The following is a 21,389-nucleotide window of genomic DNA, read 5'->3' as shown; positions in this document are numbered from 1 at the left end:
AGATAGATAGATAGATAGAGTTTAAGGTTAAGAATTTTGTTCTTGACTTAATTGGTCACATGACATGAAAGCTATGTGGAAAGTCTAAAGTGTCTTTTTGAACGGAAATATAGCCAGTAAGAGTCTGACTGTATCCCGTGTAGGTTTAACATGTTTGGATTTGGTCTAAATGGGCTGAATAGGATGATTGAGTTTTCATTAAAAAAAAAAAAAAAAATCTATATATCTATATATCTATATATATACAGTGTATTTGTGGAAGGCACGTTAGAGGTGAGTCTTTGATTTTGTTGTGATTTTAATAGATTCGTTATATTACTTCTCTAATCGTTGTTCCAACGACATTCAAAACGCATTCAGGCCCAGTCGACTTTTTACGTAACGTCAGCGCGCCCTACCGGCATGCCAGAGGCTTGCAAGTACAGTAGACTGCAGCAATCAGCTGTGAGTATGTATATCAGTTGAAGTGCAGCTGCAAATATAAAATTAAAAAAAAATAAAGAACAGGACAGTGTTTCATTCATTGTAAAATAGGTTTTATATAAAAAGTTCAGACTTGGGACACAAGCTTTCTCAGCATTAGCAGTTAATGCTACAAAATGAGGTATCTATGAAAATTCCATTTTTTTTGTAATTAAAAAGACAACACATGTACATTACGTACACGTTTCAGACAAGACAACAACTCAGAGCAGGATTGTAAATCACAAACTATAACATATTATTTTCTTTAAAAAAAAAAGACAAATATTAGCTAAAAACATTTTTTCTTCCAATCTTTTGATTTAAATGACAGTCAGCAAAAGGTCAAGATTTTTAAGTGATTCTTACACCTAAACGATTGCAGAAACCCAAACGAGCCTTATGAAAGTGTAATCTTTAAACGTCCATTGTTGCCGAGAAATACAATCAATATCAATAAATAAGTGTTTGTAGTGAGAGAAAAAAGAAAAATGTAGTGAAATTACATATTAAAATAATCTGAATTCAAGAACAACAGAAAAAGGCAGAAGTTGGCACGCTGATTATTAAGACACTTCACTCGTTGTGGAACTTGTCACTTCCACTGCTCCACGTTGTCCATGTAATCATCAGCTGTGGCATTTTCATCAAGATCCCACCAGTCTGGGAGAAGCATTTCCGACTCTCCGTCACTTTTCCGGCCCTGCCGCCCCACGGTTGCAGCAGGGTGTCTCTCGGGCTGACGGGGTTTTTCTGTGGGCTTCTGCGGCCTCCCCTGCCTCAGGGTGAACCTCACGCGCAGCCGGCGCCTCTCCTGCTGCCGCCTCTCCCTGGCCTGCCGGCGCTCGTGCTGCCGGGCCACCTGGAAGCGCTGCAGGAAAAGGTCCCGGGCGTACTCGTACAGCTCCACGTCCCAGCGGTTCAGCTGGAGGATCCGGTGCTGCGTCTCCCCAGGGACCTCCACGCTGGAGGCACGCGTGCCGTTGACTTGCGTGAAGGGAGTGATGAACTCCAAATTGAAGGTGCGCTCGAAGAGATACTGGGTCTTGCGCTGGTATTCGGTCAGCCCGAAGAAAGCCATGCCGCGGAGGTTTCGCTTGGCGCTGTCCAGGAGCACGGCCCAGCGCTCGTCCTCGCTCATGGCCGAGACGTTGTAGCAGCCCACCAGGCTGAGGTCCGCCAGCATGCGGGTCTGTCGGTTGTTGGCCAGGTTGTACGGGCAGTCCATGAACTCCTGCAGCGAGCAACCAGACCAGTCGTCCCCCGAGTAGCAGCTCGGCAACTCGGTGAGGGTCGGCGAGCGTCCGTCGCAGACGTGGAGGGACGCCTTCCACGTCGCACCTCGCTGCACATGACGCCACTCACTGAGATATCGCGACACGGGGTCCCTCAGGATGGTAATGTAGTAGTAATTCCTCCTGGCAGGGGCAGAATACACATTCGCTGTGGTTAGTTTGAGATCAATTTTGCAGTGCTTATTGCAGTTTTATTACACTAATGATCTTAAATTCTAATCTCCAAGTTGAGATGTTCAATAATGTACAAATTAGGGATGTTAACAATTAATCGACTAATCATCGATTAAATTGCCTTCAGGCCGCTGCAGGTGTTGACATCTCAAAAAAGGGGGGCTACAGTGTTCAGGTGCAACACACAAGAACGTTTTGGAACATTTTGGTATTTTCCACAGACTTAAATGATTTTTGCCATCACTTTTCTTTGCTCTCATGTAATCAAGACTATCTCAACGTTCGTGTTCAGCGAGTGATCTGTGTGTGACCAACCTGGACAGGTTCTCAGGGACCTCCCGTGAGTCCATGCGTGATGGGACACAGCTGGTCAGCTCCGTCCAGTCGGCATGAAGGCCGCAGCTCCAGCCGGTGGAGAAGCGGGAGAAGAGCCACGTCTCCTTCTTACCTGGCCGCAAACAGGTGCACTTCTTCTGACCTGCGTGACACTCGCAGGGTCTCTCCAGCTGGATATTTCGCACCAGATGGCGACCGAACGTCGTGCCACCCGTTTTCTGGATGTGCAGAAAGACGATAACATCGTCCCCCTTGATGTTGAAGTCCACGACGTGATTTAGCTCTACTTTCGTGAAGTTATATCGAGGGATAAAACGAGCAAGGGCACCGTCTTCCGCCATGTATGGATCCTTTGGCGGCCCGTCTGATATCTCATTGTCCCGGTGGTTGGAACCCGCCGCACCGCCGTCCTTTAGCCAGGATCCCAGCTGGTGAAGCATCTGGCACTCGGACCTGCTCGGACACACATACTGGACCATGATGACGCCAAAGAGCAACACCATGAGCAGCACGATAAGGAGCCGGTGGTGGTGGCTGCTGCCGCCGAAGGACTTTTCATCCATCTTCCCGGGGTGGACAGTAACACATCACTCAGGCAGTCCAAAGCCCTGCCACAGCGAGGGAACCGCAGCCACAACAAGGCTCAGACAATAACACCGCAGCCAGGCTAGGCAGCTGTTAGCACCCAGCTAGTCTGGCGACATTTTTTAGAGGAAACAAACGACGTCAGCCGTAAATTCCAGTTACTAGTCCCATTTGAACATTGACATAAACGCTTTTCCCGTTCACGCTCTGGTTAAAAATGTCCGTGTTTTTTGGCTTGTTGATCGACGCCGTGATTTTTAATGCGGTCGTAAATCCGTCCCGTCTCCTGCTACCGATTCTTGACCTTTCTTCCCAGCAGTCATTGCGCCAAACATGGGCGTGAGAACTACGTCACCGCGCTGAACAGGCTGCGGATCCGAAATAGTGGGGACGAGAGTCAAGCTAGGGTGACAGAATTAACGATAAATCAGGTGAATCCGTAAATTGAGTGGAACTGGCTGTTCTGTAACCAACAGAACAACCGGCTAGGGGGATGGTATTCTTTTTTGTTTAAATTGGGATGGTTGGTCTCTGCAGTATCACCGCCGAAATAGCTCAGTTGGGAGAGCGTTAGACTGAAGATCTAAAGGTCCCTGGTTCGATCCCGGGTTTCGGCATTTTGATATATCGTTATTTTTATTTATTTATTATTATTATTATTATTATTATTATTATTATTATTATTATTATTATTATTTTTTTTTTTTTTTAAACATAGTAATAGCTTTATTGTATAGCATCTTTCCGTATTCGTCTTATTAGATCGCAGACTTTTGGACTTGCCTTATCAAAGGCAATCGCAATTTACGCACATAGTACACATACATATTTTACACATACATCTGTGTAAATGTTTACTCTCAACACTTGCGTCTGAATAAACATTGCAATTCATCATGAAAATCATCCCGAAACCTGTGGTGTCTGCGAACTTATCTTGCTTACGTTACTAGCTTGACCGACTACTGATCGATTTATTCTATCCATTTGTTTTCGACAGTGGTCGTCACCCTTTACGTCACGGCTGGAGGAATTTCAGAAATCAGTGATCGTTTGTATAAGACAAGATGCATCACTCTGACCGACTGGCATCTAATATACGACTTTTGAGGAAGACGTTCCGACAACATACAAAAATAGCATCATCCTGGTTATAATAAAGAGTTGGTAACACGTCTTAAAACGTTTCCATGTACTTATCAAGTTATAAAAAGATACATGCATAGCCTGTTATAAAGCTTGCGTGTTCCAGTTAAGGGCAGTAGCTCTGAAGCAGTTAAAGATGGTGTCAGTGAAAATGTAAATGCGTTTCTGTTCGCAGTGATGCATATTACGATCAATATACAGCAGTCAATTATAAAGACGAATCGTTTTTTTTTATCAATCATTCCCCATTTTTTTCATTTTAAGTAGAATTCATTGCAGTGTGAAAATGGGTTAATCACAAAATGGTTGAATTATTATGATGCTTATAGTTGCATTGTGGAATAAGAGTGGCTTATTCTGACAGTGGCTCTGTGGTTACATCCGTATCGTAACACGACGCAATGTGTTTGCAGAGACAGTAAAAACAAAAACGACTTGTTCAGTGGATTGTTTAGTGGATTTTGCAACAGAGTGAGACCTCTTTTCTATCTCCTCCCATCTGCGTCCACAGATGGGCGTTGTGTAACGGCTGGAACGCGAAGCACGCCTCGGTCCACACCCTGATTATTTAAATACCCCATCAGCACGGAGCCACTGGCCGCTACACGAGGAAAGCACTGCCGGAGATGCGCTGACGTCCCAACAAATAATAATAAAAAACAACAACAACAACAACAACCCTCCAACATCTTCAGTATCGCCACTACTTCCTCAGACATGGAGCTGGACCGGCGGTTGCTGCTCGCCCACTGCACGGCTCACGCCCTGCTGGTGGTGGCGGGCCTGCTGGTGGTCGTCCCCATGGCCCTCAACGGCTCCGCCTTCAAAGGCCGCTGCGCGCTCTTCTCCAGCGGCTACTGGAAGACGGAGGAGCGGGACGAGTCGGGCGAGCAGCCCGCGGGCCTCCCGCACCTGGTGGTGCAGCAGTGGGGGCCGCTGTCCGCCTGCCAGTTCGCCACGTTCGTGGGCATTTTCACGGTGCTGTACGGAGCCGCCCAGAGCTGGAGGTGCCTCTTCTATCTGCACGGACGACACGACGAGTGAGTCCCCGGAGTTGACGCGCATCATCGCTGACCTACTTCTGCCCTAATGCCGCCACTCTTGAACGCTGCAGCAGTGGCCAGACCTTGCAGAGATTTTGTATCATTGTATAATGTGTTACTATATTACACTATATTACTGCACTTTCAGCTACTTCTTACTACATTTTGCGAGACAACATATTTTATACAGAAATAATACATAGCTTATGATTGTAATCATTGTACGTTATTAAAACTGTAGTAATAATAATAATAATAATAATAATAATAATAATAATAATAATGATAATAATGATAATCTCTCTGCTATTTGACTGATTCCTTTATGCCAAAAGTTGCCTGTTGGTTATCTACAGCTTTTACCTGTATCAACACCAGTGTTTGTTGCCTGTTTCTACTCAGCACCCTGTTTTCGTCCTTCCTGACGGTGCTGCTGAGTGTGTGTGTGCTCTTCCTGTCTGGAGGGGCCAGTGTCATCCTGTCTCTGGGACTGGCTTCCTGGTGTGACACTGTGACTGATCACAATATGCGGCCATACAGGTAATATAATACACATGTATAAGCTTGTTGGGATCATCCTGAATAACGCTTTTTGGGGATCTTGGTCGTTAGAGTCCTTAGAGGAGTGATCAGCAGCTATAAAATCAACTGTATTACACTGTATAATCAAATTGTATTTATTTTTCTATTTTCTATCATTTTTCTTTCACCCCAAGCTGTGCAGAGTCTCAGTCTGTTGCCCTGTATCTGGACGTGGACACCTCCTATTTCTACACAGAGCTCAGCCTGGCAGAGGTAAGTTTTTTTTTCTTCTGCCATTTGGTCAAATCTAGATTGGTTTTCCTTTTACAAACTATTAACATTACAAACTATAAGCGGTCTAAAATAAAATAAAATTTTTAAATATTTTAGAACATTTTGTGGGCAGTAACAAATTTGTTTTTTACGTGCATGTCCTTTCACATCTTCTACATTTTGTCAAGCAACTGATAGACAACCAACAGTCAATCGAACTAGTGTTGTCACATGAGAACCCCGGACCGAAGTGATGTGATTAGGTCTAAGGTCACCACACGCGTGTTCAGCAATGTTACATAACGATGTCCTGCTCTCAAGTCGTCCTGGCTGCACCCAGTCACCGGCTGCAGGGGAACATTAATTATTACATTTTTAATTAAGAGTAATTGGACATAGATGATTCACTTCTTTTCAATACTCTGGCTGAATTTATATATAATTCACTCCCATACAATTTAAAAACGAGTCAATTTGAATTCAGGATGAAGGCGAAGTCATTGGTTTCTATCTGCAATGTTATTTTTTAATCAGTGGAGGAGAACCTCTCACCCATCACGTGCGTGTCCTGGTCATGTGTCTGATGTGTCCTCAGGTGTCTCTGTGGTGCGTGACGGCTCTGTGGTTTGCTCAGTCCGTCCTGGCTTTCCTGCGGCTCTACCACTCTCACAGCCAGCACATCAGTAGGCCGTGTCGGCCCCGAGAGAAGGAGCTGCTGCTGGGACACAGCCCTTCAGACAGCGGCTCCCCCTCCCCTCCTCCAGCGACACCGACTGTTCTAGTCTGACAGGGACGTGTTTGAGTTGGTCAAATAAGATCGTGCCCGGACCACAGATCATGTTGTTTTTGACCTTTGCGTTTTACCTCTATTGTGATTTCACTGTATGGACATGTGGGTTTATGCTTTTATTTAACATACAAAGCCAACAGTAGTAAACTGAAACAACCATAAATTTAGCAGAACATTAACTGTTGACTTAGTTTTGCAAATGCCAAAGACTTTTATGAATTAGTGTGTCTGTTTGACCGTCTCTCCATCAAGAAACTAAAATATGCGAACTAAAATCTAAATCAGTCACAGTTTTAAAAGTTGCGGAATCTAGTGAACTATTCTCACTATTATACCCACTATCACACTGTATTCTACATAATATGTACTTTAATTAGGACTTCTTATGGAATTTTGTTCTCTCTGAGGTCATATGCATTTATTGCATCAGCCCTCCATTTTTTGAGTTTATCAAAAAAGAAAACCATCAAAAACTTCAGTATTTTTGTTTTTAAGTTTTTTAAAAAGCTGAGGTAGAATTAAATTATTTCTGACTTTGATATGAAAGGGATTTTTATAAATGACAGGGAACAGGCTGAAAAAGGCTTACAAAGTGATGTCATGACTCTCTTATTTACAAGCAGTTATTTTCCATGTTGCCAGACAACAAATACCCTTCTGACTGTCTACTTTGTACAGATGAAGTCTGCACGAATGTTTACAATTTGTACAGCCGAATCTTCATCAGGGAGATGTTGCGTTGCATCTGGGTGGAAAACTCAGATGTTGCATTGAGGAGTTTTAATGTAAAGCATGTGGTGTGAGTGTGACCGAGCCACCATTTACAAGGAGAAACAGGCTCACTGTGTGAGCATGGCGTTAATGTTCTGTTGTGTAACGGAAGAAGAACATCACTGTTGACCGTCCCTCGTCCAGAGATGTTTGGTGTATGATGCTGTCTGTGTGGACACAGCCACAACCTTGATGAAGCACTAAATCCTCTCAAATTATCCTTCAGGAGTGTGTAGCATATAAATAGTTGTTAGTTATGAGAGATTTGTGTGGAGCCAATGAGTCGGTGACGTGGAAAGAAGAACTTTGCTGAGTTACAAAAACAAATGAATCAGAGTTGTGCTGAATTTCTTCATTGTTATTATTGACCAAAGTGGCTGTAATGACACACAGACAGTGGATCAAGATATCTTGATGTAGGTGAGGTTTGGACAGTGATGCCATAAATAATATGTTACAGTTTTTGTATATTGCTGTAAATGTTTGAGCTTTTAAATTATTCCTGTTTGTGCTTCCTTTTTCCCTTTCTGTTTGTTAAAATAAAAGTCCTTTTGTAAAACTGGTTGCCTGAGTGCTGAGATACAAATACATTGAAAATGTATTTTATTATGTGCAGGTAGAACTTCAGAAATTTCCAACATGGACACACACACACACACACACACACACACACACACACACACACATATAAAATGTGTGTGTGTATGTGTGCATATATATATGTATATATATAGTTTTTCCTTCATTTTTGACTTTACCTACTTTTTAAGAAGTAAATATGATGGAAATGTTAATTCCAACTGTTCGTTCAGGAAACAGATGCAAAAACTCACCATGGTTATGTAGTTGACACAGTCTTCTTGAAGTTACCTTTATTTTTGCGATGTTAGTTCATTTAAAATTCTAAGGGGAAGATAATCCAGGCTGACCGAAATGTGGGTCAACCAGGAGTCCACATGTCAAAGTGCAGTACCATTTCTAACCATCTGGTGGCACGAATAGCTGAAACCGGAAAAGCATCTTTCCCTAAAAGTGGAAGGGAAGAAGAAGCGAATAACCAATCACAAAATAGGGCACCATATTGAATAGTATTTTTGTTTTCTCTTGCTTTAGTAAGCGTAATTTAAGTGTCTTTTACTTCAGTAGCTACAATTCATCAGAAAAAGCTTTTACATTCACGCCGTGGCAATGAAACTAGCGGATATTAAAAAGTTAAAAGTTCCCGACCTGCGCTCCAAACTGAGAGAACTCGGCTTGGATTCTGGAGGACTGAAAGCTGAGTTGGTGGTCAGGCTGTGGTCTTTTCACGAGGCGAGACCAGATGCAGAAGTGGGAGAGACGACTGAGATTAATCCACAAGATGACACTTCAGCGAACAAGTTTGAGACAGTCAACCTAGAGGCAGAATCCCCACCACCACCTGAGTCTTGCTCAGTGGCTGGTGTCACTCCGCGCTGCGATGTAGTGCCTACTAAGGAGTTTACGGACACGGCTACGCAAACGGAGACTGACTCGAGTCCAACAACTGCACAGCAAAACCCCGAATTCATCTCTACAAGTGGACTGGTGCATCAGCCGCAGGATGGAGATGCAGACATGGAACAGAGTGGAGCAGCGGGGGGTCCCGATGTGGAGGAGAGGGGTCGAGGGAGAGCATTTTATGAGTTCAAAGAGGAGATCCGCTACAAAAGGTAGATCTACGATGGCAACAAGTATTGCTCAAAAATTGTTTTGAAAAAAGTATTGATATTTAGGGTCTTCCAAGGCTGTCACTGACAGTACTCAAAGGTTTGGATTTGAATAATCAGTTACACTGGAGATTTTCACTATCATGATGCACAGTAGGGATGCAAATGATTGATTAATTCATTATTCGTTAGTTGATTGACCTTATCGATCGATTAATTGATCAACTAAAATTTCACAATGAAAAAATGTGTAAGGAACACATTATTTAACCCTTAATGTTGAGGGTCCAATGTGACCCATTTTTACATTGAAGAACGGTATTAAAAAAAAAACACCCTAAACATTTATCCTCTGACATTAAGTTGACTTCTAAAGGGTCACATTTCAACTTTTTTTTTTTTTTTTTTTTTTTAATTAACCAGAGCCAAATCACCTCAACCCCCAGCTGAAAGAGAGGACGCAGAGAAGGAAAATGAAGATATAGTTCGATTAAATCCACGTAAGTGTTACCAGGGTCTTGCTTAAGGAACCCTCATTTCCCCCACTTCTCCAGTTTGATTCTAAATCCCGGACCTTCCTTGTGGGTGCAGATGACGGTCACCTCCACTTTGAGGTGGCTCCTGACGGTGCGTGTGGTATGCCGCGGTACTGTGCTCAGTTCCCCTCGCTGTGGTCAGGCTGCCGACTCACCCACGGCGTGCTGCGAGGCCGGGTGGGCTTCGAGGTAAGGGTGGAGAGAGCACCGCCGACCTCACACTTGGAGCTGCAACCAGAAGATGTGGGTTCTCCTGGCCTGAGAGTCGGCTGGTCTGTGGCCGGCTCCTCTACGTTGCTGGGTAAGATGGAGGTTCTTGAGGTACTAGATTTCAATACATGCAAAAGTTCTTCTTGTTTGTGACATTTTGCACTATTTACTGGCTTCTCTGTTTTGGTCTCTGTCTTTCACCAGGTGAGGATGAATTATCCTTTGCATATGACACGTTGGGTAAAAAGGTGTCAAGTGGGATTGAGGAGGACTTTGGTGAACCCTTGTCCGTGGGGGACATTATTGGCTGTTATGCTGTGAGTGACACCTCTTGTTTTCCGAGCTCGACGCCTTCACCACCTCTCTCACCCCTTTCGTTTGTGTGACAGTCTTTCTCCACAGATGCTGTCCAACTTTCTTTCTCTAAGAATGGTCGTTTCACGGGTGTAGCCTTCTTGGTTGGCGCTCCAGCGCTGACGGGTCGTGCTCTGTTCCCTCACGTCCTCTGCAAGAGCTGTGCGGTCAGAGTCCACCTGGACCCCACCAGTCCTCCATGGTATCCTGGCCCAGAGGGGTTTACACAACTGGCTGCTCTTCCTAGAGGACAGAGGGTGGCCGCTGCATCTGGGCCGACTTCACGGGCGCAGTGTGAGGTCAGAGACTGTAGCGGCTGGATTTGCAGCTTCATTTATTTTAAAATAAAGATAATGGGCAAATCACAATTATTTCAAGGCCTCTTGATGTCTAATTTTGTCTGGAAAAAAATAATTAAAGTAGACTTGTAAGATATAGACAAGCTATAGAATTTTGGTCTTTCATTTGATTTTTAATCTGTTGCTCATTGCTAAATTTTCTACTTTAACAGGTCCTGTTGATGGTTGGCCTTCCTGGCTCAGGGAAAAGCCACTGGGCCAGAAATCACATGAAGCAGCATCCTGAGAAACACTACAGGCTGTTGGGCACAGAGGAGATTCTCACCTGTCTGATTGTAAGTAACTGCTGTTTTATTCTGTGTTGTATTACTTCGAGATAATGCTTGATTACCACTGATCCTCTAATACTTGCTGTGTGTGTGTGTGTGTGTGTGTGTGTGTGTGTGTGTGTGTGTGTGTGTGTGTGTGTGTGTGTGTGTGTGTGTGTGTGTGTGTGTGTGTGTGTGTGTGTGTAGAGAGGTAGACAGAGTGACAGCAGGCTGCAGCAGGCCTCACACTGTTTAACTGATTTGATCAAAATTGCAGCACGGACACCTGGCAACTATATTCTTGATCAGGTACATTTAATTGACCTTCACACATGTGTAACATATTTTGAGTACAATTTAAGAAACTGTTGAACTTTTTTTTTTGTTCTTGTGTTCCCTCTGCCTTGCAGTGCAACATCCTCTTCTCCGCACGTCGTCACAAGCTTCAGTTGTTTTCAGGCTTCAGGCGGAAGGCGGTGGTTGTGTTTCCGTCAGTGGACGATTGGAGAAGACGATTGTTCCAGCACCAGACCGCTGATAGAGAGCAGATCCCTGAGACGGCGCTGCTCAAACTTCAAGGTTTCGCTTCCATGTCACTGATGACTGAGATTGCTTTAGGCCAGTGGCCTGAGTAAACCTCAGACAAAAAGAGAAATGAGTTTATAGCTCAAGAGTGTTGGAGTTTGTGCAACAGCACAGACAACTTCAATCACTGACATCAAAGAAGTGATATATACCACCATCTACAAGGAGTTGGTTCAAATATGCTTTCTAAATCTTTCCTTCACTTATCCTTCTGTCTACCAGTGAGCTGCAGTCTTCCAGAGCAGGAGAGTGAACTGCTGGAGCAGTTGCAATATGTGGAGCTGTCTCCGGAAAAAGCACTGAAGCTCCTGCAGGAATTCAAGGACGAGGCTCACAGACTGTTGCCCCCAAACGCCAAACCTGAGAAGAAAGCCAGACTCAACAAGAAGAGACCTTACGCTCACGGCCCGCCAGCGTCACACAGGATGCAGTGGACGGGTTCTAAAGGTCAGAGCCACAAAATGACACAGTTGCTGTGTCTCAATTCAGGTTCTGCGTCCTTGAGTTGAATTGAGACACAGCAAATGTGTTTTGTTTTTGGGACACTTGACCATTTGAGATGCAAGTTTGATCTCTTTTTCTTTTTGGTCTCTGTAGGCTGGAACAACTCAAGAGCATCATGGAGGCAGCAGCCCACTTATGTAAGTGGTGTAAGATTCCACAGAAACTTTTTAAATCCTGCGGCTTGAGAAATCTTCCTGTTCGAGACATCCTAATAGAAATATGGCCCAGTAAATATTCTCAAGTGGCGGTGACATTTGTAGTTAATTAAAAAGAAGATGCCCTGAAGCTGTGTTAAGATGCTGTTGTTTTTTTCTATTTCAGTGGAATGTGACTCATCAGGACCAGAGCGTCAGCGACACAGACTTTGCCCACAGTACAGTTTACTGGTGAAGATAAAGAGACGGATGTTGACTGCACAACCTGAGATCACCAGGACAGTTTGGCCGCTTTGCCTTTTCAACTGGAGAGCTGATAATAGTTCAAACTGCAGGAACACACTCCATTTAGGCAAGCATAAACACATTTTACTGCAAAATATTTCTAAATGCAGCATTTTTATTTTTGTTGTAAATTGTACAAATGATTATAAAAAAATACAGTGTTTTATCACGATTTTAACAGCAGCATAATTTAAAGACCCAACCCCAGCTGTGATTCCAGGGTCTCTACAGTTAATTGCTTGTGTTCACTCATATAACGTAATCAGATGGCTGCAGAGTTGTGGGCACTCCACTGGCTGTGCTCTGCATCGAGCTTCACGGTCTGATAAAGCTGCACGGCTCCTTTAGCAGAAGGACACAACTCTGACCACAGGTGGCTGTTTCTGTCCAGCTGCAGCACCTCCTGCCAAGTTCAGGGAAACAAAATACTTAATTTAAAACTTTTTAAATTTCACGTACATTAGCTCTGCAGCAGTATTTGGGGACTGCTCACCTCTCTGCTGAGGAAGACGATGTCCGTTGACTCGTTGGCCTCTGGTCCTCCTTTCCAGTACAGCTTTCTGACTTCATCGGATGTCAGGGAGCAACTGAGCACAAGCAGAAATAACACGTCTCTCTAAAGCAATTCTATGCAAACATACGTCACAATTTTTCGGCTGAACGCCACAGTGCAACAGTTCGATAAATAAATTAATGAAACACATTTGCGTTTCAAGTGTTTTTTTCCACTGTGTGTAGACTTCAGTACTTGTTCAGATGAGGCTAACGAGTCTTGGTCAATATGGCCACGATGGAAATATTTTCCAACTGAATGAAATAATAATATTTTAGGCTGATAAATTAAGGAAATGAGAACCTGACGTAGAATTCGGCGCTCGGTCTGCCAGCACTGGTGTGATTCAAGGCGACACCCAATAGCAGAGGCTCTCTGAGGGAAGTCAGCGGAACATTCACCTGGAGATGAGCAGGAAGGTAGACAGAATGAAGGAAATGAGGGATTGCATGAAAGCTGTGTTGAATCAATAATCTTGTGTTTTCTAACTCAGTACAGGCAAAAGATAAGACAGATCATGTGCCTGCTTAAAAGTGAGTTTATTTCTTGTAAACCTGACTTTTGACTTTCTCAAACTAGTGCTTAAAAGAACCTTTAAAACAATCACTATATTAATGTTTTATGATTCAAAATAATCACAATGTATCTGATGTGTCCAAGATGTGAAAAATTGCTGTGTATATTTTTACTGTCTAAATACCAGCCAGACTAGTGACAAAAAATATTTAATTACAAATGTATTGGGAATTTCCTGAAGGACATAAGTAAAACATTACGTTTAAGTAATTTGTTAAAACTGCTTATAATTTACCAAGAAATCCTGATGGCAGCAAATCAAATGTTGTCAACTTAGACTATAGTTTTCCAAGAAACTAACCTCATCTCTGATCTCAGCACAAATCGATGAGAACAGCTCTGAGACGACGGCCCTCCGCTCCATCATATCTATTCTGATCTGGTCCTCATTCACCACCTGGCCGAGACGCTCACACACCACCTGAAGACGGCAGACATGGTGTGAACAACACAGACTAGAGACAATTCATTGACATTTATTTAATGTCACCTTTGGCTCTGGATGTCCGCCAGGAATATCCAGGAGTCCCACAGCCTCTGCCACCTTCTGGCTCCTCCTGATCAGCACCACCTGACCATCAGCAGTGCACAGAATGGCGCCCACGCCCAGTGGCTGAGCCAGCAGCGCTAGTGGGTCTTCAAACTCTGTCCCCCCCTGCTGGCGGAGCTCCGCTGCTCGACATGACCAGTTTGTTCCCAGGTAGTCTTTGTAACAAGTCAGGCCCATTTTCAGAGTGAGGGCCGGCACCAGGTCCCAGTCTGCATTTTCTCCACTTTCTTCCTGATTCACAGGGGTGTTGCTGTTGTCCAAAGCGTTCTGAACAGGACAACTGGGACAAAATTGTCCCTTCGTTCTTTTTGGGCAGTTTATGTCCATGTCCTGCTTCTTCTGAATGGCGCTCACAAGAGAGAAGGGGGCTGAATTCATGCTTGGCTGGTGTTCAGGAGAGGCACAGGATGATGTGGTTGCAGATGGAGAGGCTAAACAAAAAGAGTGAAGTCTGAACTTGGACCCATTGAAAAGCCACGGTTCCTTGGACACTCGCTGTGTCCAGACCTCCTCTATCTGACGCTCCAGGGTTGGATCCGTCTGTCTGTTATATCTGGGGAGGGAAAATTTACTTAAATACAATCATTATTTCTATACTGTATTTACATAGGAGACAGACAATACAATTTTGTTATTTCTAGCAAATCAGTTCGTAAAATTAAATGGTTACTACTTGCTTAAAATATAATTCATATTAAAATGTTTATCAATTTCACATAAATCAAGATCAAAAGCAGTTATATTTAAAACGTTTTTATTTACTAGCAATATGTACTTGTCCTGGCCCAGTCACCCAGTCTTACATTCAGTATACAAAGAAGCGGATTTGTACGGCTACCTGTCAGAGAGCTCCACTTGTACTTGCGACTTCAGCAGACCCTTCCAGGCAGCACAGTGCAGCAGAACAGACACTTCAGAGTCCATCATTTTCGGATTAAGTAGAGAAAAAAACACCAACTACTCTGATGTCTTATATTTAGATACAAAAACACCAGAGGGGAGACACAAGCCACTGTATGAGAACATTGTACACTGTAGAAATGAGAGTTTTAAAACTCTGCTCATGTCTGTGCAGACACAAGCAGGAACACAATTCAAACAGTATTTATATTTCTACATAACGTATGCAAATAGCCAAGTTGGCCCTGTGTACAATGTGCCATGTGCTAGTTGATTCAGCAGCGGAAGAGGGTTGTTTACACACGGATGGACTTGTACAGTAGCAATTAACCTTTGGCAGGTGTCGTAATGGCTGCAGCATTCCACCCAGGGGAAGGTGTGTGGCTGTGCATTATTGTTTCTCTAAGAGATTCATCCATTCATTCATTCATTCATTCATCTTCTATACCCGCTTATTCCTATTCAGGGTCATGGGGGTCTGGTGGAGCCTATCCCAGCTGTCTTTAGGGAGAAGGCAGGGTACACCCTGGACAAGTTGCCAGTTCATTGCAGGGCCACAAGATAGAGATAAGAACATCAAATGATTGTACTGCCAACAGGCACGCCCACCTGTGTGTGTGTCTTGCATGGTGAGCAAACATTCTTAGCCCGAAAGCTTCTCGTCTGTCTGTTGAGCGAGTTCTGTGAGTTGAACTTAGCAAAGGAAGTGTCCATACCCCAATCTGCCATCACATGCGTTGTCTCTAGACAGAAGGAATTCACCAACCTCGGCTGCCTTTTGAAACATGACATAAACATGACTTAACACAAAACACACCATTTTCTGGAGACACATCTCATGTGCTGTATTATTATTATTATTATTATTATTATTATTATTATTATTATTATCATTATTATTATTATTATTATTACCTAACTGGAAGGATTGGGGCAGAAAATACAGCTTTAAAAAACCCCACGTCATTTCACGTAAAACACAGAGTAGACCTAGATCTTGATCTTTCACGACGAGCTTCGTCTATTTCAATTTGATGTAATATGTACATCAAATAAAATGCAGAACAATACTACAACAGTAACTACTACTATACTACTCGTATTCAGGAGAATAAACAATAAAAGCTATTAAAATATAAGCTGCGCTTATTAGTCATGACGTAAGATCAAGTTCTAGTCTGACGTAGTTTCTTGTGTTAAACGACTGATCATAATGAATCAATTACAAAAGATTGGCTCTGCTACTGTTTACTTATCTATACTATCAGGTTTCAAAATAATGTGGCCCGACTACTGAACTTCATTTATTAGTTTATCTAGGGAACCTCAAGACAAACAGAACGGCCTTTCCGGATAAAGTCGGCAATAAAGTGGCGAAACGCAGCACCGAGATTTTATTATTTATTTTTGAAAGGAAAAGCCAAAAACGGACAATAACGTTTACTCAACAAGGTTTAAAATGTTGTCTTACGTTCATCCAAAGTGGCTGCTGGTTCCTGTCTGGTGGTTACGCAGAGGATCAGCTTCTTCCTCTTTATTAGACAGATGGTAATCTAAACTCACGATCACCACCCAGTGGTGAAGAAACTGTAGTGCAAGTGGATTGTATACATTTTTTTGTATTTATTTTTAAATTATATGATAATTTATCTGTAAATATATTTCATAGTTCAAAACAGAATACACGTTTGATGTAAGTACGCCGAAGCACAATCGAGTTTGTACTAACCATGTGTTTGGAGTAACGTCCGGTTGTTGTCAAAATAAAAGCCCGATTAAACAAAAGTGGTTATGAATCACCCATTTTAGTAATACTAATGTCAATGTCAATTGTATTCATTGAAGAGAAGGAAACATGGTATATTATCAAACAAACGAAAAGCCATAGTCCCTCTAACGTCTTGTAGCTGGTAAAATGAGTACACTTGTTTTGAAGGATTGTATTTTGATTTTCTTTGTCGTAGATTCAAGTTAACTTGACTACACGGAGTTTATGCAACAGGAACGGGGAAGCTAATGTTATGAAACTGGGTTCTTGTGGTATGTCCCTTAACTTTGATCAAATTTTATTCATTGTATGTTGCTGCCCGCTTTTGTCGCACATGTAGTTGGTTGTTGTTGCTTGTGACACAACGCAGCTGCTTGCTATATTAGCCCAATATCAGCCGGCTAACCGAGTCGCTGGAGGGCTTCAGTCTGATCCGGGTTTGTTTTAACACAGCTGTGCTGCTCAGGTGGCAGAACAAAGTGTTCTTTCCCTGATAAATGCCTGCTTTTTATTCTCATGCGATGGTTTACGCCCAAATGTCCAGCCAAACAATGAAATTACGTAATGTCTAGACGAAGAAGAAGCCTTTATCCCATATTGGAGAAATTTGGGTAACTAACGTATTAACACAAAACACGTAAGATAATCAAACGACATGCTGGCGTCATGAATGAGTAATTTTTACGGGTCTTAGATCTAAAAATCCGGCTTTGCTGGTCGTCATAGTGCCATAGCGTTTGTTTGTTTGTTTTTATAAAACAAAGAGTCCTATCTCATTCGCTTCACCTGCTGTCTTTCCAAAGCCAGGTCACGTGGCAGCACATGCACGACCCGCTGTTGACAGCATCCATTTTCAATGGAAACGCACTGAAAGGTAGAAAGCCTTTTCTGAACTAAACAACATAGTGATGCTTCTTGAGGATCTAAATTTTTGCCCCACGGTGCACAACTGAACAAAATAGAATCTAAAAGTAAAAACAGCAACACTACAATAATAGAAAAAATACACAACTGCTAAATAGTGGATGACAGGTAATCGATGCTGTTATTTGTAATCATTATTAATTCAAATATGACTGTAAAAGATGCCAAGCCCAAATCAGAGTTTAGAATCAGTGCCTTTGCACAAGTCTCCACTGAACAGTTTCTCGAGCTTTTTTACGTTCGACTTTCTTTGAATATCTTGAAATTTAAAACAACCCATCTGTGATGCAGGTCACCTTGTGTTGAAGCTCAGGAATTCCCCATCATGCAGTTGGAAGCCCAGCTGCGTTTGTATCAGAGCTGTTTTTGGTGCTGGAAGAGTTTTATGCGTCCTCTCTCTCAGAGCTATGCACACAGGTAGGGTTTAAGTATCTTAAAGTTAAAGATTAAATCATTGTTGCGTCTGCATTTTTTTGTACTCTGTACCCTCATGGTTTTATGTCCTTTACTCTCTTTCCACAGAAAGGCTGTAAACTACTACGATGTCCTCGGTGTGAAAACTGATGCCAGTGTGGAAGAAATTAAAAATGCATTTTTTGAGAAATCTAAGAAGGTAGATAGAATTCTTAGTCTTTGTCTCAGTAAACTTTTTTTTTTTTTTTTTTTTTTTTTAATCCCTGTGAGGGGCAGTTTGGTTTATAACCAGCATAGAATCACATAAAAGAATACGCCATACGGTCACGTTTTTATTCTCAAGTATGCTATGTGAAATGTTGTGCCAGAGGGGGGCAGCATAGCTTCTCCAAATATTCCAGCAGCGGCCTCGTTGACTTCCGTTTGCTTTTATTGTGCGCTGTCCAGGGTAAAGGCTGTGTGTACATATTTTACATTTTTGTTCAGAAAGTTTGAGGGAGGCTAAGATTTATCCTTCGTCGAAAAGGAATGGCATGTGCTCATTTGCCTTAACAGGAGGATCATTTCATTCTTTTCACCATAATATCACGCAGATGCACCCAGACAGAGACCCATCTAACCCAGCGCTGCACACCCAGTTTGTGGCGCTAAACGAGGCATACCGGGTGCTGAGCAAGGAGCTGAGCAGAAAGGAGTATGACACCAAGATCAGGCATTCGTATGGTAGGGGCCAGGCCTTCAGATCTACTTCCAGTTACACAAGTCCCGGAGCCAGGTGAAGATAAAACACAAGCTGTTGGTGCTCATGAGGCTTGAATAATGTGGGGCTATCATCTTTCCATCCAGCAAACCCAAACTGATGAATTCTGCTGTGGCTTTATAGTGTGCATGATGCTCTTTTTCTGATGTCTCTCAAGGAACCAAAACCAACCGTGCTATGATTGGACAGATTTTTTAAAAAAAAAAAGTATTATTATTTCTAGATAATCTTAAAATAAGGTGCCACACCCGCAAGGATAAACGAGCAGATAGTCTGATCGTGTCAAATATCCCATAATGTACCTCATGAAGCAAAATTCACAATGTGTGGACACTTCCTTACAATAAAATGTGCATAATGTGGGAGCTTCAACTGGTGTGCGTCACTCAGATGTGTGAGTGGTTTGTTTTCAGGTTAACTTTAATAGTTTGTACAATCTATCAAGCTTTGTGTTTTGATCTAACTTTAATTTTTGTACCAGCAGTATGGACAACATGCGCTACTGGGAGCAGTTTCACCAGTCTCACGCGCAGGAGATGTCAGCAGAGCAGTTTCAGAAGAAGAGAAAAAGGAACTTTCGCCTCGTTGGCTACTGTGTCATTGCCATGTTTCTCAGCATCGGAGCCCATTTAGTCTTTTTCAGGTATTAAATATCTCACTTCTTAGTCAGACCTCAAAGGATATTTTTTTCACCGATTCATTGCAATGAATCTGATCATCCCTGTAATTCATTTGAGGTTCTAGTAAACACTATTCTCTTAGGTCTGTCTTGACTGACTCAAGTATTTTTGATTCTTTCAGGAAGCTGGAAGAAGTTCACAACAACTTCATGGATGAGAAAGATCGAATCATCACAGATATTTACAATGAATCCAAAGAAAGGGCAAGGTGACTGCAGCCAGAGTTTCATCTTCATCCTTACACACTGTCTAAAGACATTTTTCTTTGTGACACTTAATTTTGAAGCTTAATCTGAAATGTTGTTCTGTGCTGTGTCTCAGGGTCAATGGCTTCAAGAAGCAGACCGAAATCCTGCGGCAGAAGCATAACGAGTTTCTGGAAAAATACAAGATTCACAATGACGGAGTGGACAAATAGACGGGAAGCATCTCCACCTGTGCTGTGGGACAGTGGACCGCCAGTGCTGCCTTTTGGTGGCAGACTGAATCTTGGACAATTTTAGTATTATTTTAACTTTATTTTGTGTCCTTTGATAAGGACATGCAGCTCATAATGGGCGTGGTGTGGGACTATTTCTTCAAGCTGAACTCTGTCAAACAGGAGCAGTTTTTAAAAGTATTTATGGTTCCCAGAATGTTTGAAGTGACGTGACGATGTGCACACCAACCTCTCATCACATCAGACTGGATGGATGAAAACGAACTCTGAACAGCAAATGTTGCTGGACCGAAAGTTTCATCTTTAAAATCAATACCAGGCTCTTTAAGACTAATTCTCCATGGAGAAAAGGTGCAGTGTGACCATGGATGGTCTGTGAAAATTGCTGTCTTCTTGAAGTTGATATCCAACTGAGATATGACTTGAAAAGTGTCAAAGCGGTTACAGTAATTACTATAATACTGTTAAGGCTCTTGAAATGTGAAACTTGAGTAGAAGAAATGGTTCATAAAAACTGACAAAAGGCTTCCCCTGAGCCAACATTTACTTCGTTTTTATGATTTTGTTTCTTCTTTTTGATGCCTTACTACTACTTGAGGAATACGGAATTATTAAAATGTCTAATGTTCTCAAGTTATAACGTTTCAGTTTTTCATTAACACTGCTTCGTTTTCTTTTTCAAAAAGAAGGCAGCCTGCAATTGTGCCTTTCAAAACAAATGTCATTGGTTCTCTTGCAGCCATAACACACTGACTGACCAGCAGTATTTTTATTGGATAGATTTTTTTTTTGTAAGTCCCTAATATAATTTTAAGATGGCAACTTCCTTAACAATAACTGTGTTGTGTTGTAGCAACATGTTTATTTCCATATTTACTTTCACACGAAAGTAATGGAACAATACATAATAAAAACATCCTGAATGTTTTTTTGTGTGACATCATGGAAAAAAAAAATTTTCATCTCATTTTTCATAACTGTCTACACCAGTTGTGTGTGTATTAAGTTTTAAGAGAAGCTCTCAATGTTTTCCTCCCCTGTCCTGTCAAGTCTCAGCTGGAGATAATGCGTCCCAGCATAACTTGCAGACAGCCTAACCCTAATGTGGCATCTGAGTGTCCTGCATAACCCAAACATGCTATAATGACTGAGAATCAGTGTTGGCATGTCTCCACACACATTCACTTGAAATGAAACGTTACTCAGTAAGAAGAGACTTTTTGTTGTTTTTATGACCGACTATGTGTGTGTGTGTGTGTGTGTGTGTGTGTGCGCAATTCATGTAAATGCCTTCACCTGTCAATATTGGACATGTTGGGTTATTAGTTACGAAAATGCCCAAATAATTATTGTGTTTCGCCCAATAATACATACAAATAAGAATATTGTAATAATGATGTCAAGACCCCAGTGTGTCCTCAGCAGCAGTCTTGACCCTGTTCGACATGGTTAGGGCCCCTCAAGATACCGACCCAAACCTCTTTGGGAACCAGTGATGCACCTG

General features: G+C 42.4%; 6 protein-coding genes and 1 non-coding gene across 10 annotated transcripts in view; 4 read left to right on the top strand and 3 right to left on the bottom strand.

Moving 5' to 3' along the window:
- LOC142901852 (ras-related protein Rap-2c) overlaps positions 1–21,389 on the bottom strand; it is a 114,910-nt gene that overhangs the window by 29,055 nt on the left and 64,466 nt on the right. The window lies entirely within an intron of this gene.
- hs6st2 (heparan sulfate 6-O-sulfotransferase 2) lies at positions 515–3,278 on the bottom strand. The gene is made up of 2 exons (XM_076046433.1): positions 2,247–3,278; positions 515–1,880 (listed from the first exon to the last, which is right to left on the bottom strand). The coding sequence occupies exons 1-2, from the start codon at positions 2,828–2,830 to the stop codon at positions 1,058–1,060; spliced, it is 1,407 nt and encodes a 468-aa protein (XP_075902548.1). The 5' UTR covers positions 2,831–3,278; the 3' UTR covers positions 515–1,057.
- trnaf-gaa (transfer RNA phenylalanine (anticodon GAA)) lies at positions 3,397–3,469 on the top strand. The gene has a single exon. It is a non-coding gene; the product is annotated as a tRNA-Phe (tRNA).
- LOC142901779 (transmembrane protein 179) lies at positions 4,360–7,959 on the top strand. Its single transcript, XM_076046434.1, has 4 exons — positions 4,360–5,038; positions 5,444–5,581; positions 5,758–5,836; positions 6,432–7,959. Exons 1-4 carry the CDS (start codon positions 4,716–4,718, stop codon positions 6,621–6,623), a joined length of 732 nt encoding a protein of 243 aa, XP_075902549.1. The 5' UTR covers positions 4,360–4,715; the 3' UTR covers positions 6,624–7,959.
- Positions 8,450–13,024, top strand: LOC142901755 (heterogeneous nuclear ribonucleoprotein U-like protein 2). The gene is made up of 11 exons (XM_076046381.1): positions 8,450–9,088; positions 9,509–9,585; positions 9,677–9,922; positions 10,036–10,148; positions 10,221–10,484; positions 10,697–10,819; positions 11,000–11,101; positions 11,203–11,371; positions 11,600–11,824; positions 11,975–12,018; positions 12,203–13,024. Exons 1-11 carry the CDS (start codon positions 8,586–8,588, stop codon positions 12,269–12,271), a joined length of 1,935 nt encoding a protein of 644 aa, XP_075902496.1. The 5' UTR covers positions 8,450–8,585; the 3' UTR covers positions 12,272–13,024.
- On the bottom strand, positions 12,384–16,494 carry nudt22 (nudix (nucleoside diphosphate linked moiety X)-type motif 22). 2 transcript variants are annotated; one of them, XM_076046383.1, is made up of 8 exons: positions 16,372–16,494; positions 15,510–15,675; positions 14,839–14,969; positions 13,941–14,553; positions 13,752–13,871; positions 13,178–13,275; positions 12,815–12,908; positions 12,384–12,724 (listed from the first exon to the last, which is right to left on the bottom strand). In XM_076046383.1, exons 3-8 carry the CDS (start codon positions 14,925–14,927, stop codon positions 12,584–12,586), a joined length of 1,155 nt encoding a protein of 384 aa, XP_075902498.1. In that variant the 5' UTR covers positions 14,928–14,969; positions 15,510–15,675; positions 16,372–16,494; the 3' UTR covers positions 12,384–12,583. The 2 variants fall into 2 exon arrangements, with proteins under 2 accessions (XP_075902498.1, XP_075902497.1); XM_076046382.1 differs by having other exon boundaries at positions 15,617–15,675; positions 16,372–16,493.
- Positions 16,863–20,525, top strand: dnajc4 (DnaJ (Hsp40) homolog, subfamily C, member 4). 3 transcript variants are annotated; one of them, XM_076046385.1, is made up of 8 exons: positions 16,863–16,940; positions 17,472–17,542; positions 17,884–18,009; positions 18,115–18,205; positions 18,600–18,781; positions 19,248–19,409; positions 19,568–19,654; positions 19,768–20,525. In XM_076046385.1, the coding sequence occupies exons 3-8, from the start codon at positions 17,918–17,920 to the stop codon at positions 19,862–19,864; spliced, it is 711 nt and encodes a 236-aa protein (XP_075902500.1). In that variant the 5' UTR covers positions 16,863–16,940; positions 17,472–17,542; positions 17,884–17,917; the 3' UTR covers positions 19,865–20,525. The 3 variants fall into 3 exon arrangements, with proteins under 3 accessions (XP_075902500.1, XP_075902501.1, XP_075902499.1); XM_076046386.1 differs by lacking the exon at positions 16,863–16,940 and having other exon boundaries at positions 16,964–17,542; positions 19,251–19,409; XM_076046384.1 differs by lacking the exon at positions 16,863–16,940 and having other exon boundaries at positions 16,964–17,542.

The sequence above is a fragment of the Nelusetta ayraudi genome, unplaced genomic scaffold (genome assembly GCF_046127955.1).
Source record: "Nelusetta ayraudi isolate G7.1 ecotype Tasmania unplaced genomic scaffold, CSIRO-AGI_Nayr_v1 ptg000090l, whole genome shotgun sequence".
Classification (NCBI taxonomy): domain Eukaryota; kingdom Metazoa; phylum Chordata; class Actinopteri; order Tetraodontiformes; family Monacanthidae; genus Nelusetta; species Nelusetta ayraudi.
This window is presented reverse-complemented; position numbering and strand designations above follow the sequence as displayed.

What these genes read in the sequence shown, in the direction of transcription:
- hs6st2 (XM_076046433.1), bottom strand. Translation starts at nt 2,830, where the DNA reads ATGGATGAAAAGTCCTTCGGCGGCAGCAGCCACCACCACCGGCTCCTT. An exon ending in GTCCCTGAGAACCTGTCCAG is followed by an intron (nt 1,881 to 2,246) that starts GTTGGTCACACA and finishes TGCCCCTGCCAG; the next exon opens with GAGGAATTACTACTACATTA.
- LOC142901779 (XM_076046434.1), top strand. Translation starts at nt 4,716, where the DNA reads ATGGAGCTGGACCGGCGGTTGCTGCTCGCCCACTGCACGGCTCACGCC. An exon ending in CACAATATGCGGCCATACAG is followed by an intron (nt 5,582 to 5,757) that starts GTAATATAATAC and finishes TTTCACCCCAAG; the next exon opens with CTGTGCAGAGTCTCAGTCTG. An exon ending in CAGAGCTCAGCCTGGCAGAG is followed by an intron (nt 5,837 to 6,431) that starts GTAAGTTTTTTT and finishes ATGTGTCCTCAG; the next exon opens with GTGTCTCTGTGGTGCGTGAC.
- LOC142901755 (XM_076046381.1), top strand. Translation starts at nt 8,586, where the DNA reads ATGAAACTAGCGGATATTAAAAAGTTAAAAGTTCCCGACCTGCGCTCC. An exon ending in GCAACTATATTCTTGATCAG is followed by an intron (nt 11,102 to 11,202) that starts GTACATTTAATT and finishes TCTGCCTTGCAG; the next exon opens with TGCAACATCCTCTTCTCCGC. An exon ending in GGCGCTGCTCAAACTTCAAG is followed by an intron (nt 11,372 to 11,599) that starts GTTTCGCTTCCA and finishes TCTGTCTACCAG; the next exon opens with TGAGCTGCAGTCTTCCAGAG.
- nudt22 (XM_076046383.1), bottom strand. Translation starts at nt 14,927, where the DNA reads ATGATGGACTCTGAAGTGTCTGTTCTGCTGCACTGTGCTGCCTGGAAG. An exon ending in GCGGACATCCAGAGCCAAAG is followed by an intron (nt 13,872 to 13,940) that starts GTGACATTAAAT and finishes TGCCGTCTTCAG; the next exon opens with GTGGTGTGTGAGCGTCTCGG. An exon ending in GTGCTGAGATCAGAGATGAG is followed by an intron (nt 13,276 to 13,751) that starts GTTAGTTTCTTG and finishes GCTCATCTCCAG; the next exon opens with GTGAATGTTCCGCTGACTTC.
- dnajc4 (XM_076046385.1), top strand. Translation starts at nt 17,918, where the DNA reads ATGCAGTTGGAAGCCCAGCTGCGTTTGTATCAGAGCTGTTTTTGGTGC. An exon ending in TTTTTGAGAAATCTAAGAAG is followed by an intron (nt 18,206 to 18,599) that starts GTAGATAGAATT and finishes AATATCACGCAG; the next exon opens with ATGCACCCAGACAGAGACCC. An exon ending in GAATCCAAAGAAAGGGCAAG is followed by an intron (nt 19,655 to 19,767) that starts GTGACTGCAGCC and finishes GCTGTGTCTCAG; the next exon opens with GGTCAATGGCTTCAAGAAGC.